General features: G+C 60.2%; 1 protein-coding gene across 4 annotated transcripts in view; it reads right to left on the bottom strand.

The window, feature by feature from the left end:
• Positions 1-16,264, bottom strand: part of SDK1 (sidekick cell adhesion molecule 1) — an 826,998-nt gene that overhangs the window by 73,116 nt on the left and 737,618 nt on the right. For all 4 annotated transcript variants that reach the window (XM_067705385.1, XM_067705387.1, XM_067705386.1 and 1 more), the window contains exons 29-30: positions 7,013-7,207; positions 5,408-5,609 (exon numbers count right to left, since the gene is read on the bottom strand). In XM_067705385.1, coding sequence (XP_067561486.1) covers positions 5,408-5,609; positions 7,013-7,207 — 397 coding nt within the window. The remainder of the gene's footprint in view (positions 1-5,407; positions 5,610-7,012; positions 7,208-16,264) is intronic.

Below are 16,264 nucleotides of genomic sequence, written 5' to 3'. Positions count from 1 at the left end.
TCTGACGCAGCCTGTAGACCAGTGGTTTTCAAACTGAGCACTGAGGAACCCCTGAGACCCCGAGGGACCCTCCGGGCGTCCAGGGCCTCCGTTCCCCCTGCACCAACCAACAGCAGCTCCACTTCCACCCGGTCTGTAACTGGTTCTGGGTGACACTCTGTTTAGAGAAGGGATTCTGCGTTTGGAAACACTGACAACCATTTTTGGAAAGCACGATCAGAGAAGTTTTCTCTACCTCTGTTTTCAAATCGCCTCCTGCGTAAGACGGACGGCAGCGGCTCTCTGTGAGCCGACACCTCGAGGGATGCTGTTGCTTCCCAGCCCCCCAGAGCCGACTGCACCCTGCTGCTCGCTAGTCCATCGGCGCCCCGATTCCACAGCCAGGAGCAGCGGTGACGGGCAGCCCTGCCTCGGGCCTGGCTTTAGTGGAGACGCTTCCAAAGTCCCACCTGAAGGACGATCTGGTTTTTGGGTGACATCTTTATTCAGTTAAAATAGACAAGTAAGTTCCCATCTGTCCCCAGCTTCCTAGGAGGGATTTCATGAATGGCGGAGGTAACCACGTCTTTCCTCCCCCGGCCTCCGTCTCCCCCGTCTCCCCATCTGGGCTGATAGCAGCCCACACCGTGAGGCTGTTGCTGGGATGAGTTCGGGGAGACGGGCGGGGGGGAGTCTGGCCCACAGCCGGCGCTCAGAACTGAGAAGTGGCCGTAGTGTTCTCGTCCTGCAGGTGTCAGCTTCACCAGCTCCAGGCGATGCCTGTCCCTGCCCACCGTCCCCTACACCCCGTTCACTTCCTCGTCTCCTCCATCGCAATTTGTAATTAACTGTTTCCTTGATGACTGGCTGTCTTATTTACAAGACGCAGGACTCCTTGGGGACAGGGACCGAGGCCCCATTTATTGCCTTGTCCCCAGCACCAATGGCAGTGCCTGGCACCCAGGAGGTGCTCAGTGAGTACCCACACAAGGGATGAATGGCTGGGGTGACATTATCTGTCTCTGAAGTTTCTTGGGAGGGTGGAATAAGAGGACACGTCCGGCACATGGTAGGTGCCCCGGAAATGACGCTTGTCTTCATGTGTAGCGCGTTTATCAGCTAGTGCACTGCCATCTAGAACACGGTAGTCACGTGATTTATTGCATTATATTCAGTACCTCACTGCTCTCCAATGATTTCAGAATCTGAGGCCAGAGGTCTAGCTCTTTGAAGACCACCCTTTCTTTCCTGACCTCCGGGGTCTCCAGGAGTCGGGGGCACAGCAGGGGAGCAGTAAAGGATGTCTGATGACGGGATGACATCTGATGACAGGCCTGTGACAGATGGGCTGGGACGAGGAGACTGGGAAGCAGAGCTCCCGGCATCAGACCTGCGCCGTGCGAGCTCTCCCCCTTCACAGGACTGATGACTGTCCCTGAGAGTCGCAGGGGACAGGAGGGCGTCTGAGCTGCAGGACTTAGCCTCTCAGTAGGAAGCCCTGCCAGGAGCCTGAAAACAGGCAGAGAGACTGGGAGGCCGTGAAGGGAGCGGCCATCGCCCTGGAGACGTGACCACGGTTACCGTGTCCGCCTCCTGGTCTCCGTCCTCCGCAGGTTCCTCATCTCTGCGGAGCTGCTCCTTTGGATTACTGGTCTACCTCCTCCCCTGAGCACACCCTCATCGCCCCATCCATCCCAGCCCCTCGCTCCCTCCGGGCACAGCAGGACTTCACGACTACTTGATAAATGAATAAGGAACAAGCCCTCCGATTCCCGCCAGTTCTGCCCCCTGTTCACTCTTCCAGGCCTCCCTGAGCCCCTACTTTGGAGTCGGCCCAGCAGGAATTTAAATTCTGGCCCCGCCACTCCTAACTGGGGCCCGCCGTTTAATTTCTCTGAGTCTCACTCAGTTCATCTATGAAAACAGAGGTAATGATACCCACGCTTCCAGGGGAAGTTACATGACACAACCCACCTCATGAGGTCTGGCAATCGGTCACACAGTAGGCGCTTCCTAAATGTTACTTTCCCTCTCCCGCCTTCCCAAAGGCGCCGGAGAGGGCAGGCTCGGAGGAACAGCAGGGCCCGCGGTTACTGGACACACAGCCAGCACCGGAGCCCACGCCATCACTGCTCTGTCCTAAAGGGACGTCCAGGACGTCCACGTGGCTCTGTGCTCGGAGCTCCTCTCTTCAGCTACCCTGCATTTCTGTGGGACGCAGCCATCAACCAGAAACCGGTGATGCTGCAGTAGGTCCCTCAGACCCAGCCCCTCCCAGTGCCCTGGACCCACATCCACCAGCGTAGGTACAGGCACGAGATGTGGGTCGTTCAACGTTTTGTTTTAAACTTTTGTTTAAATGTTTTATGTTGTTTTGGCCACTAGCAGACTTCGTGCAACTGGAAAAAGTAAAATGTAAAAAGAATGTTTAAAAAAAAAAGGAGAAAATGTAGCTGCCAGCACCATGAGGCGGGAAGGGGGATGACGCGGTGGCAGCACACAAGACGTCGCCTTCCCGGGATCCCGCCCGCGACATGTTTTCTACTGATAGGGGAGGAACCACGTGTCCTGGTTATGGCCCATTAGGAAACTGACAACAGTGTCTCCCGCACCAAATTAAACTGTCTGTCCTGAAGCACGGACCTCTCCTTTCCAACGCAAAGTCCCAAGCACACCATTGGTCTGTTGGAGGCTCCACGACAGGAGAGGCAGTTGGATTTTATCGCTCTTCTTTCTTTCACACGGTTACACGAGGAGGTGGGGTTATTTACGGCCGGGCGCCCAGCGCACCGGACTGTGCTGTACCAAGTAAGCTGGGCATCCCTGCCGCGCTCGCCCGACCCCCAAGCCCCGGGCTGCACAGGAGAATCCTGGCCCGCGGGGTGTGTCCGCAGCAGAGTGCCTTCCTCTGCAGGGGGAGCTGTGCCTTGCGGGTCCCACGCTGTTGTAAGGCTGGCGGGCTCCACGGGGACACGCTTTGACTATTCTGGGGGCCTTGTTACTTGGCCGTCCGTTCACTGCTGTCAGTCACCGAGGCAAATCTTCGGCCCGGAGCTGAGAGGAACCACGGGATGGTTCCTCCAGCCCCGTGTTTCACTCCTCCAAGGCCCCCTGGCCACTCAGGGGTGGACGGACTGCTGAGAGCTTGGGGTGTAGATGATAAACACTGTTCGCTACATCTGGACCCGTGTAAATTAGCTGGGTGCTGGTTTGCATCCGTGAATCTTTGAGCTACAGGCCCAGGGAATGTCCGAACCACAAAGGGATCCCCTCCCCCGTTCAGAGAAGCTGAGGCCCCTTCGTTGCTTAAGACGCGTCTGCTGCCCCGTGTCCTCGTCTGCACGACGGGAATAATAAAAAGTCTGGTCTGTACCCCACAGGCCCCTCTCTCCACGTGGACGACCTGTGGGACAACACGTGGGAATTGTTCTGGAACTGATGGAGGGCTGGGTGATGCTGAGATGGTGACGGTGGCGATGACAATGACAGCAGGAAGATGGCGCGGGAGGCTTCACCACCAGGTCGCCGTGGGGAGCGTCTCGGAGGTGTGCGTCCACACTGATGCCGTTCCAGCCGCATCTCCCCACCACGAGGAGGGCGGCTACAGCTGCCGTGACTGTCACTAGTGTTCTAAAGCCCTACTCGCCAGCAGACGGACCTGAACAAATGTCGCCTCTAAGTAGCAGGCAGGGACCTCGGCTCTTCCGGAAGCAGAACGTGTGCGTGGGGACCGTCCATCCCTCATCTCCAGACAGAGCTGAGAGCTTTCTGGATCACGGGATGAGGGAGTCACTCAGACCAGGAATATCACTTGGGGTCCCAGGAGGCCGCAGCTATAAGTGGCGAGCTGCCTTCCTTCTTGGCCTGGGGCTGCCTCTGAAGTCACCTCCAAAGGGGGCGCCCATTCTGTGCGCCAAAGCAGAGCTGCCGGAAGGTCCCTGCGAGCCGCCCGGGCTGCTACGCTCATCCCGTCAGGGTGCAGGCCGGCCGCACAGCCGCCCGGAGCCGACAGCACCCGCCGTGCGCGCAGCCTCGCCCCCGTGGGTGCCGGCTCCTTGGACCGGGGGCGTGGCCCCTCTCCTTCAGCCCCGCTGCTGGCTCGTGGAGGAGAGAGCGATGGCGTCGCGCTCCAAGCCCAGCCCTGAGCTGTGCCTCCGGGGCTCTCTGATGGCGCACAGCTCAGGGTCTCTGCTCAGTGGGCAGCAGACTAGCGGCCTTGCCACGGGAGGGCGGGGTGCCCAGGGAGGCCCACACGTGCTCCCTGCTGGCTGGGAAGGGCTGCAGGCAAGGTACCAAACCGACCTCTGACCCTGTTCCTCACCCATGGAACTGGGACGGCAGTGCCCGGAGCTGTCGCGGGGATTCCACGAGCAGGTGGACGTCAGTGTGGCACGGTACCCGGCACGGGGCTCGTTCTGAACGATAAAAGGACCTTGGCCTGCCTAGGAAACCATGGTCCTGGCCTCCTCCGTCCTCCTAGAAGGTCCTGGCAAGGGTACTAGCACCCATGGGGGACAGTGGGGCCCACCACTTAGTGGCCCCTCCCCAGCCCCGGAGCATGAGCCTGGCAGAAAGTGACAACGCCAGGGCCGGGTGGGAAGTACAGTGACGATGCCAAGGTGTCTCCCCGGGCTGCTGCCATCACCCTCCCAGGCGGGGGGCTTCCACGCCAGCGGACGTGAGGACGCAGGGCCCGAGGCCACTTCGTAGACCTGCCCGTCTAGACTGTTCCATCTGTAGGATTCTGGCGAGTGATGTAACCCCTCCCAGCCCTAGTCTCCTTCACCGTAAGGAGGGTGGCGGCCGAGAGAAGAGGCCCAGGTGGGATCACGACACAGCGGGTCCAGCTGCGGCCGGCGGTGCAGCCCCTCCCTCCTGCCCAGCAGTTCACCAAACAGCTGGCTCGGGGGCGGGGCTCTGCTCCTGCCCCATCAGCCGTCACTGTCACTAAGGAAGGGCGGCCCCCAGGCGGAATCTGTCCACCTCGCTGACGCAGAGACAGCACAGAGAAGGGCCTCTCTCTGGCCTGTGACACGGTGACAGGGGCAGGCTGGGCTGCCCTCCCCGCCGCCCCCCACTCCGTGCCTCTCGGGCACTGGGGAGCCTCAGTCCCCCTCCCGGGCTCAGGGCCCCACCGCCCGTTCATCTGAGCCTCGTCAGTCCCCGGGGCCTGGGGCGGGCGGACCATCTGTGCCGGGCCGCTCGCAAGGACTGGCGGGGAAGCGGCCCGGGTGGGCGTCTGGAAGCGGACGCGGGATGCAAGGACTACCGGGTCCTGGCACAGGAGCGCTGACTAGAAGAGGAGACATGGGCTTTCAGTGGTGCGTCTCTGCGTCCTGCACAGACTCCTTACTCAGTGGGCAGGAGCTGGCTGGGGAGGGCAGGGCCCCCGTACCCCGGGAGAGGGTCCCCCTGGCCCTCTGGGTACCTTTCAACGGCACAGGCTGTGGCCTCGTGGCTGATGGACGAGGAGTAGGTCTGCCACTGTCCCCGGGGCAGCTCGCGCAGCTGCACCGTGAAGTACCGGATGGGCGAGGCCCCATCGCTGCCCGGGACCCACTGGAGCCGCAGGCTGCGCGCGGTCACTTCCGCTTGGGGCACCAGGAGCTCCCTGGGGGGCGCCGGCCGCTCTGCAACCCAAAGAGGACAGATCAGGGACGTGTGAGAGGCTCGCAGTGAAATTACGCGGGGGGGGGGGGGGGGGGCACTGTGGCGGCCCCGAGAGTCGGATGCATGGATTAGATGACCTTCAGACTGTTCCTGGCTCCGCAGGGCTGTGAGGGTCTCTGACTTCGGCCGGGGCCCAGCTCGGATCTGACTGGAGACCCCTGCTTGCCCTTGGAATGTTCCATCCTCAGAGCAGACAGACAGACTGGAGGTGAACCCCCCCATGCTCCCCGACGGCACCGCCATGCAAGGCATCGTGAGCAACACCTGGGCGCCCCGAGGACTCGCTCCCACTCTCTGATTTGGGACGAGTACATCTTTAACACTGATCTCCTCTCCCTGGAAGTCGACCTGGGCCTGAAACCATAAAGGCCTGTGGAGCAGGGGTGCCTGGGGGCTCTCACTGGCCACTCCGTGCCTGCAGGATGGAGACTGGGATGCGGGCAGCGGGGCCGGGACCTGGCTTCTGAGTGGGGGTCGTCTGCCCGTCGCTCTGTCTCCTTGCCCCAATGATTTCAACAGAGAAGCTCCCCAGAGGGAGGAATCATTCTTTCACTGTTTATCAGGAAGAGTATCGATTCTGATTAGAACGTGTGGCGTGAAATAAAGCAGCAAGTCATTGCCGGCCCCAGGTGATGGGCTGCCAGGGGCCCTGGCACCTAACTTAATCAGCAACCTTTGCTGAAGCGCACCCTTCGGCTGGGCGGTTTCTTCTCGCCCCCAGCAGCCTGGGTCCTGCCCCTGCTTCTCAGGCCCCTCCCGGACCCACTGGAAGGGACAAAGCTCTCCTGGGACCCCTCTCCCTGAGCCACGTGGACCGAGGCCCTGCAGGCCCTGGCGGGGCAGGTGTTCCAGCTGTGGGGCAGGGTGCAGGCGGGGGCACATGGCGGCCAGGGGACAGGGCTGCCCCCTTAGGGGAGCTCATGTCAGTACTTGCACTCGGGTTTGGTTCAAGTCACATCAAACCGTGAGCAAAACTCTTTCCCCCTCCTTCAGAGGGGCTGCACGGAGTCTAAGGAGGATGGCAAGAAACAAGGCCTGCGGCTCTGAGCTGCCTGGGGGAGAAACTTAGCCCTGCTGCTCCCCGCACACTGAGAGTGCCGGCCTGACCGAGTCCCGGTGGGGGAACCTGCAGGGCGCTCTGGTATCGCTGGGGAGGAGAAGAGCTCTCTATCTTTGGACCTGGGAGGATCAGGCCTGAGAGCCCAGCCTGGGGCGAGTGCTGGGCTGTGAGACCCGCTGTGCGTCCAGCTCCAGGTAGGCTCAGCGGTGCTTAAAGAACGAGCAGTTCGGGCAGCCACCCTCCCCAGGCACGCGTGACCTCCCCTCCCCCGGCCCGGCAGGGAACTGGGCCTCCCGGTCTTACCTCTCTTCTCGGTGGTGATGACGGTGGCCTCCAGCGGCTCCCCCCAGCCCTGCCGGGTCTTGGCCGACAGCCGGAAGACGTACGCAGACTCCGGGGCCAGCTCAGTGGCCGTGAACTGCCTCACGGTGGCGCCGACCTCCACGGTGGTGAACGTGTTAGGGCTGCTGCTGGCCAGGCGGTAGGCGATCTGGTACCCTGGGGGGGGGCACGAGGGCTGCTGGTCAGCTGTGCCCTCACTCACGGGGAAGCCCCCAGTCCCGCCACCCGGGAAACCCTACAGAGCCACGTGTTTCTGCGCTGTTTCCCTCTCCCAGGCCAGCATCTGAGCAGCAGGCTGGGGCTCTTGGGAGCGAAGCCAGGCTCAGTGATGAAGGGAGGGGCTCGGGGCGCCAGGCCCCCTCTTCTTCCTTCACGGAACTAGATGTGAAAACAGCTTCCTCTTCCCCGTGGTCCTCGGCGCCCGGAGGACCCAGGGAGCAGCGCGGATGGCGGCTGCGTCCTCTGTCCCTGCCCTCGCCTGCCTTCCAGTGGCCCTGCCCTCAACCCCCAAGGGTCTTCTTGCCTGGAACGCCCTTCTCCCTGGAGCCGGCTGCCCCGGAGGCTCTCACACCTGTGCTCAGACCATGTCTGTCTGTCTGTCTGCACACCCCGCTTCCCGCCAGCCCAGCGCTCCCGCCCCTCCCAGAAGCCCCACCCCTGCGGCTCTGAGCCAGGGGCTCCCCTGAAACAGCTCACCCCACTGTCGAGGACGCAGAAGCGGGTACATCAGCTCGGGGCAGGCCCCCGGCTCTGACCGTCTCTCAAAGTCCCCTGATCATCAAGGGTTCACGGTTGATTGGGCTGCATTAAGAACCAGGCCTCCCCCACCAGGCCCTGCTGGGGCCCCTCCGCCCGCATCTGAAGAGGCAGAGCGGACTTGCAGACCCGGCCCGAGCCTCCTGGGCTCCCAGACAACTGTGGTCCAGCCGCTGAGTCCTGCGCTAAGACCAGAAGTGGCGGTGCCGTGACCTCCACACCGCTAAGGACAGCCAAGCCACTCAGTTCAACGGGGACCCTCAGGGGACCAGGCCAGCAGCACTGAACCCAGCTCTGCCTTCGCAGGGCGTCCCGTGGGTGTGACGGCCCCTGTGGAGATGGGCTGCTGGCCCTCGGGACAGGCCCTCCGGGCCTCAAGCAGCTTGCGTCTCCGTGGCTTCCCTGCCCCGGGTGGGCATCTCTGCTCCTTCGGGCATCTCCTTGGGCTCCTTCGGTCCTCCCACTCACACAGCCTTTGGCCCCATCAGTGGCCAAGCTTCCTGGCACCTGCCGCCTGCATAAGGAGCCTCAGCCCGCCCGCCACGTGGGGGGCCAGGAGGACGATCCCGTGGGGTCAGACGCAGAGTGTGCCCTAGCGCTCAGCCCCTAACCACTGCGGGTCACTACCATGGCCACGCAGACGGGGGCCGGCAGCCCAGCCCTGTCCACAGTGACCACCGTCACAGCCTGTCTGCAGGACCCTGGACAGGCTCGCACAGCTCTGTTCTGCCTCCAGTGGCCATCCTCCCCGCCGTGGCGGCCAGCTGTCCCGGGGTGTCCTGCTGGACACATGTCCTTTCCCACCCACTGACCGACGACCGGCGGCTCTTCTCCTGGACCTCCCCTAGCACCTCCCTCGCCCCTGCCTGGTCCTGGAGGAGGGGGCGCCTGGAGTTCGGGTGCATCGGGAGCCCAAGCCCAAGCTCTGAGACTCCCGGACACCTAGCGTCCTGAAAACGAGGGCAATGTGGTCAGTGTGGCCACCGCAGCAGCGCCCTCCTGCTGCACGCCTGATGGTCCGCACCTCCTGAGCCTCTGGTGGTCCTGCCAGGGAGCAGCAGAACTCAGAGCGGTAAGCAGTCTGCCTGAGGTCACACAGAAAGTCACCAGCAGAGCTGGCCTGAGCACTGCATCTGTCCGGCTCCAAAGCCTTCACTCTCCACGGAGTCACACTGTCTCGAGAAGCGAAAGCATCCGCCCCAGGCTCCCAGCAAAGGGAGTGGGGCCCTTGGCGTCCTGCCCCACGAGAAGAGCATGTCTCCCAGGGACGACGGTGCCCCGGCAGCCACAAGGTGCGGGAGCTTGTGTCCCTCTGTGCTCCCGGCTCCGGGAGAACGTGCCGCTCCCTGTAGCCCGCTCATTTCTGCGTCACCACTAACACCTCTGCGGTGGGCATCTGCTTTGTCAGAGTCGGTTTCCCTTCCAATCCCCGGCCCTTCTGGTCCTCACCCCTGCTAGTTCCAGGTGATGCGATGAACTCGGTCCTCCGACTTCCGACAGCACCCGCTGGCCCCTCACCATGACCGTGGTGGAAGCACGAGACTCCCGTTCTGCTCGCCTCCCCCTTGCCTGTCACACCATCTGTCCTGATTAGCTACATTATTGCTTGTATTCTTCCCTGGCCTGGGCCTTTACACTTTAGGTCCATTTCTCTCTCCGTTATTTGATGTATCAAGCCCCAGCTCTCTTCTGAAACTCACCCACTGCTACGAGAGTGACGTAAATCCATGTTTTTACACCAGCTCTAACCTCAGTACATCTACGCCGGCTTTTAGGTGGCGTATTGTTATTTTTATGTCGTCAGGATTTGCAGGTGAAAAGCGACGCCCATGTTTGGCAGATTTCGAGGGGCACAGGGGGAGATCAGACGGCCTGGAGGCAGCCTCTGTCCGAGGGCGGCGTGGTCCGCGTGGGCATGTGGTTCATCCACAGAGCCTGCAGCACGCCTCACGGGGGACTGGGGGCCTCTATGTCCCCCTGGCCACCGGAGGAAAGTCTGTCTGTGCCCCGTACGAAAGCAACTGACCAACGTCATTATCGCACGCACATTCCCAAACTAAAGCAGGGAACTAAGGAAAGATATCTTGCACAGACAATCCGAACTTTACCATCCAGCACAAAGACTGCACAGGCAGACACAGACCACCCATAAGAACATGATCAAACACAATACCTTAAAAACGTCAAGAGGGAGGTGTGGCCCAGGGTGAGTGAGTACGGCCACTCGAATACCACTCCTAGTGAAGAAGAGATACCAACCCTCCCCAAAGAACAAACAAGTAACTGCGTTAAAAACAGATGAATGTATGTATGTCTGAGACCCGGGCCTGGTCTGCGTACACACTGAATTTCTGCATAGGATTGCGCTGACCAGGTTTGTTTTTCAGAGTGTGAGACGGTGTGCCTACAGCTGAGACGGCGGGAGGCGCAGAAACCACCTGACCGGCACGCCCAGGCGCTGGAACACCGGGGCGGCCGCTGCCGTGTGGTTAACACGTGGCGTCCCGGGGGCCCCCGACGTCCGTCAGGGAGCTCCCCTCACGACCCCCACCAGCCAGCGTCCGGTGCCTTAACTTGTCCCTGCGTGTTTCGGGGAGTCGTGTGTGTGAGAGATTAAGACGCTGCATTAATTCAGATCACCTTTCACCTGGCAAGCCTGAATTAAGGAGGATTTGTACACTTTTAGGAACAGGACGTGATTACAGCTGTGCTTTCTTTACCCTGTATTCTTATGATGTTTCATCTCTTCTCAGATTATCTGCCGCTGGAATTAAAAACCCTGGGATGAAACTCAGATTTTGTTCAAAGGCACATCTTTGTGAGCTGGGATTTGGGGACGGAATGGGGACCGGTCTCCCTGGAGGTCCGCCCCTCCCTTCCCCTTCCTGGGCTGGCTCAGGTCTGCTCTCCATCAAAGGCTCCACCTCTGCCCTCCCCTGCCCCCAGAGCACGACGCTAGGGTGACCCTTGACCTCGCCTCCACCTGGGCGGTTCCTTCCCATGGTCCCTCGCTCACGCCCTGTCCTGTCTCTTGCCGGCCTCACCATCCTGGCACTGGATGGCGTGTTGTATGCTTCTAGGTGGTCTCTTGTCTGTCTGTCTCTCAGAAGCCCCTGACCACGTAGCAGGATGTCGTCAGGAGACCCGGGTCCTAACCCAGCCTAGCTTTTCTCACCTCGGGCAAGTTTCAACTCTCGACTTTTTGTTTCTAGCTACGAATAAAGAAAAACACCAGCCCCGCTCATCAGGGCCCCTGTACTCCAGGCGCATCACTCCTGCCACGTGCAGACCTCACGGTGGTCCACGGTCCACATGACAGCGTCTCCGTGTCACACCCGAGGACGGGCGCGTGGGGCACCCAGTAAACAGGACAGAGCTCCCTCCTGCTCTAAAATGATAGGATCCTGATGATGTCACGGAAAGGGGGACAAAATAGAAAACAACTTGGCCACTCAACAGGATATTTTCAGGGTGACTGTGGAAGAGCATCTAGACGCAGCGAGAGGCACGGTGCCCGGCCTGAGGCTGGACTCAAGAGCGAACCTCCGTGGGCGACGTTCCATCTGGAGGGGACGCGTTGTTTCAGAAAGCAGCCCAAGAGATGGGGTGCCTGGAAGAGCCTTGGGGTGCCTTGCAGGGAGGGGCTCAGGCGAGGGGCGGGTCAGGTCCCCTGCGGCAGGGCCTGGAGCCAAATCCGCCACGTCTGAGGGGGGGACAGACAGGCAGCAAGGAGCAGGCGGGCTCACCCACGGCTGCGGAGACCAGCCTTCAGCCCGGCCGCAGCCAGGGCGCTGTGCCGGCTGTAAAGGCACGACACGAGGACAGTAAGGTGTGCAGCGGGACGGCAAAGTGGATGTCCCAGTCCACAGGCCTGCTGTGGGTCACCGAGGCCAGGCTGCCAGGAGATGCGCTCTGAGCTCCCAAGCAGGGTGGGCAGGTGGAGAGGCCGGGGCTCTGCCCCACACGAGACGGCTCTTTCTGCCTGAGCCCCGAGGGCTCCCGGCTACCCAGAGAACTGCGTGAAATCTGGGCTGTTCTCTCTGATCCAGGTCCCACATGGAGCCACTGGGAGAAAATTCCTCGGCCCGAGGGATATATTTGTATCTTCCTGTTATTTGCCGTAAAAGAGAGACAACACCCCTACTGTCCCCGTTCTGCGGTGCGCTGATAAAGATGTATACCCGCACCCCACCTTGACACGGACGTGATGAACAACGGAAGAGAGGCTTCTATACAGAGACGGCCGGGAGCAAACGCCGAGCGTGGGCTCGCGCGTCAGGAACGAGGATGGCGTCGCGGGACGAGGCTCGTTATGTGACTCTGGGCCCAGGGAGCTCAGAAACACGAGCTGAATCTCAGCGACGTGAGGTCAGAGGCCGCAGCCACGCAAGGAAGGAACAGGGGGCGGGGTCCACGGCGGGAGGAGAGGCGCCCAGAGGAGCCGCTCCTGAAGGTCACAGTGAATCGCGGTGACACAGGCATTCGGGGAAGCCAGGCCACGTACGAGCCGTGGGGCCCCACGGCGAAGACGAAAACCGTGGGTGAGAGAAGCCTGAGCAGCTCAGAAGTGCCCGGGAGATGGGGAGACGTGGCTCATCTAGAAAATCAGGACCCAAAGAGGTCGAGGCTCCAAGCAGGAGACAGGTTCCGGGCCACGCACGGGGGAGGCGCAAACAGGAGAGTCTGAGAGATGCCGCTGAGGGCAGGAGGCCTTTGTGGGGGGCCAGCGGGGGGTCTCGGCTGCCTCGGTTCAATGATCTGGCTGTCGAAGGGCCCCAGATTTATTTTGAGAGAATCGTGTAGACAGTTTAGGTGGTGGCAGGCTTTTATCAAGACTGGATGCTTCCCGGGCAAACAATGGCGTCGATCTGAGAGTCGCCTGTGCGGGGACCATCCCCGGGGCCTCGAGGCCAAGGCCACGAGAGGGGTCCGGTGCTGCCGACCCCTCTGCAGGCACTGTCGGGGGGTGTGGCTGGTGACAGCCCCCCCAGCGCCCATTCCTGGTTCGTGGAACCCACAGCAGCGGAGTCTCCCTGCGGGCAAGCGTCAGCCTAGCCCAGATGCCAGCTGGCTCGCTGGTTTTATGGCTTATCCGTTCGAGGGCTGGGGGCTGACAAATGCAACAGTGGAGGAAACGATGCATTTGCAAACTCGGATCATAGTCGAGCCCCTACTTCCCAGCAGAGTCCTCGCACACCCTTGTGTGACAAGCTAAAGGTCAAGGTTCAGCCCTCGTGGGCAAGCTGACCTCTAACCGGGTGGGGGGGGGATCTGGCGTGTCCGGCAGGGCAAACCCGCGTGGATTTGAAGATCACATGCATCACTTGAGTGTAACAGCATTTAAGGGACTGTGGAGCAGTTGGTAAGTGGGGGGGGGGAATGGCCACTCTCCGGTGGCTCCCACCGCGCCCCCCAGAGGGAGGCTCTGAATGCCGCCAGCTCTCCCTGGTAAAATATTTACACAAATAAGCAAGTGTTTTTCCTTCCAGGCGCCTCCAGCGTTTCCCGCTGTTAATCTCTTTTGGAAATGTAAGAACACGTTTTGGTACAGATTACAAAAGCACTGGCTTCAGAGGTGGTTATATACTCAGAAGGCCGCGCCGCCGGAGTGGGAACGCTGATTCAAGGCCCCCGGACGCAAAGTGAGTCTCGAAGAAAGATGTCTTCCTTTGTCCCCTGTGGACACCAGTCCGAATCTTTAGAACCTGTTTTCCCGTCTTTCCTACGGCGCCTGCCATTTAGTGCGCTGGCTGTAACGATATCCAGGTGACAGGTTACCCAAGACAGCGTTCGTTACAATGACCCCTCAACGCCATTGCAGCCACAGAGGCTCCAGTGTGCTGTCTCCCACTTTGGAGGGACACAGAGCACTGTCTCACTCTGTCTGGCCACAGTTGTAACCGTCAAGGGATTAAAGTACGACCCCCTCCTTATCTGGAGTTTTGTGATTTTTCAGCGACCCCCAGGGACTACAGATCCACACCCAGGCTTCTCAGTGCCTCGGGGGAGTCCTGTGACCTGGCCCCATGCTGCCTTCCAGCATAAAGCCTCCACTCCAGCCGCCAGGGTAGCGGAGAGCGAAGCTGTGCAACACGCCCTTGGTGGGTAGGCGTAAACACTGCGTGTAAATACACAGTGATGCAGAACACTCCCCGGCCCAAGAGAAGGGGTGAGATACCGAATGGCCACAGCGCTCCAGCTGGCGCTGACCGGGCACTCGCTGGGAGGCTGGCCCTGTTCTGGGTTCTCTGTGCACCGCGTACTGGCCTGACCAGGGAGGGACATGCCGCCCCCCTGGAGGGTGGGGAAGCCCAGGCACACAGGGACTAAGTGACTGGTGTGAATTCACTCGCCGAGGTCGGCGCCCGGCCACGTGGCTGCGGGGTTGCCCCCTCCACCCAGCCTGTCCGCCACGCAGGGTTTAAAACACAGGGGAGGCCCAAAGGGGGCAGCCCGTGGTCCTGCCGGAGAGGTCGTGCAGACCACGCCTGCCTGGGGATCCACGGAGGATGAGGCCCGCTGCTCAGGGCTGTGTACGTGGGGCCACATCCTGAGAGACGAGCAGTTCTGGGCCTGGTTCCTGTCTCTGCATCACACCCTCTGCAGCCCGAAGAGGCTGGGCCGCGTGCGACCCTCTGTTGTGCCACACCTGCCCTGACGTCCCCGCGGACATGACGCCCGGCCAGCGCCCGTGGTGGGACTTCAGGCCATGTCCCTGTGGGTCCGGGGTGGGGAGGAGAGGGGAGGGCCGTCGTCACTTTTTAAATTAATTAATTAATTAACTAATCTTTGGCTGCGTTGGGTCTTCGTTGCTGCGCGCAGGCTTTCTCTAGTTGCGGTGAGCGGGGGCCACTCTAAACTAATACTTCAGCTGTACTCTAAAGTATTTCAAACATGCAGAAAAATGCTTGGAATAACATAGATCACACACCCATGTATTCATCACACACTGAACAAATCTTGAGATTTTGCCTAATTTTTATGGTTTCTGTTTTTATTTTTGTAAGAGAGAAAACATGACAGAAAAATGTTGAAGCTATTCTGGTGGTCTTATTGGATCCTCTTCCTCAAAGGTAACCCCTATCCTCAACTTATTGCAAATTCCTGCCAACGTTTTACACTTTTACTATATACGTGTGGCCATAAATGATACACGGTAATGTCTGTGGAGTGCTTAGATGTACAGAGACATTCTTCAGCTGGATCTATTCTTCTGCAACTTGCTTTTCTTCACTCAACAGATGCTTGTGAGACTTATTCATGTTGACACATGTAGGTCTTGTTCGTTACTTTAATTGCTACCGTGATTTCTGCGGTAATGAATGGCCCGCACTTTACCTTTTCATCGCCTTATTGATGGACATTCGGATTGTCTCCAGTTCTTTCTTTTTTAAAATTTTCTGTTCTTTAAAGCAGCCCTGCAGTGGATCTCCTTGTGCGTTTCTTCCTGTGAACAGGTGTGAGGATTTCTCCAGGGTTAAGACCTGGGGTGCGGGGTGCACCCATGCCCGGATCGCCCCACCGTGGCTGTGCCAGGTCGCGCTCCCAACAAGAGTGTGTGACGCTGCACCCCCAAATCCTCCCCTCTGCTGGGGATCGTCAGACTTTCTGTGGTTCTAAACTGGATGAATGTGAAACGCTATCTAAATTACCTGCATTGTACACGTGCTTTTATGATCAGAAAAACTGATGTTGAAGACACCCTTAAAAGCAGGTGGCACGATTCTAAAGCGAGCCGCCGGTCTCCTGTGGACGGAGGATTCGTGCTGTGACTGTGAGCGCAGGTGCTTTGGGAGCAAAGGGGAGAAGAGCCCAGCCCAGGTCGGGATGGGCAAGGGGGTAAGCCGCAGGCAGAGATGCCATCTGATGTGACTGTCAAAGGAAGAGCAGCGGCCCGGGGTAGCGGGTCTCTCCTGGCAGAGCACCAGGCGAGTACCACGGCTCAGAGCTGGCTGGGGCCAGAGCCTCACCGTGTTGGCAGGGAAGCCCTCGGATGAGCAGTTCAAAGTCACAGCAACAAAACCAGAGCGCACGGCGGTCTGTGCGAAGAGGGAATCCCACGTGAAGGGCACACTTGCCTTCTGCACATCCCCGTGGAGTCCTGCTGTCAGAACTAATTCTTATCGGCCCGGAAAGCTGAGGAGAGCACAGAGATGATTCCAGAATAGGGACGAGCCGGGCTATCAGCAGAGGTGGTGGCGGGGGCCTGGGGCCTGGGGCCTCCTTCCCCAGCAGCCAGGGCCCCCGATCCTCACAGAGAACACCGCTCTGGAAGGCTCCTAGGGCTGGAAGCGACAGGTGGAATTTCGCATCTTGTGCTCTGGAAACGTTTCCTGTTCCACAGCGTGCTGGGGCGTGCCCTGGGTAAACAGACGGTTCGCCCTGCTTGTTCCGGGAAAGGCTGTAGGCTGGGCACTGAGTCGGGGGCAGGCCCTGCCAGCGTGCGGGCTCCAGGAA

Source organism: Pseudorca crassidens, chromosome 15 (genome assembly GCF_039906515.1).
Source record: "Pseudorca crassidens isolate mPseCra1 chromosome 15, mPseCra1.hap1, whole genome shotgun sequence".
In the NCBI taxonomy this organism is placed as follows: Eukaryota; Metazoa; Chordata; class Mammalia; order Artiodactyla; family Delphinidae; genus Pseudorca; species Pseudorca crassidens.
This window is presented reverse-complemented; position numbering and strand designations above follow the sequence as displayed.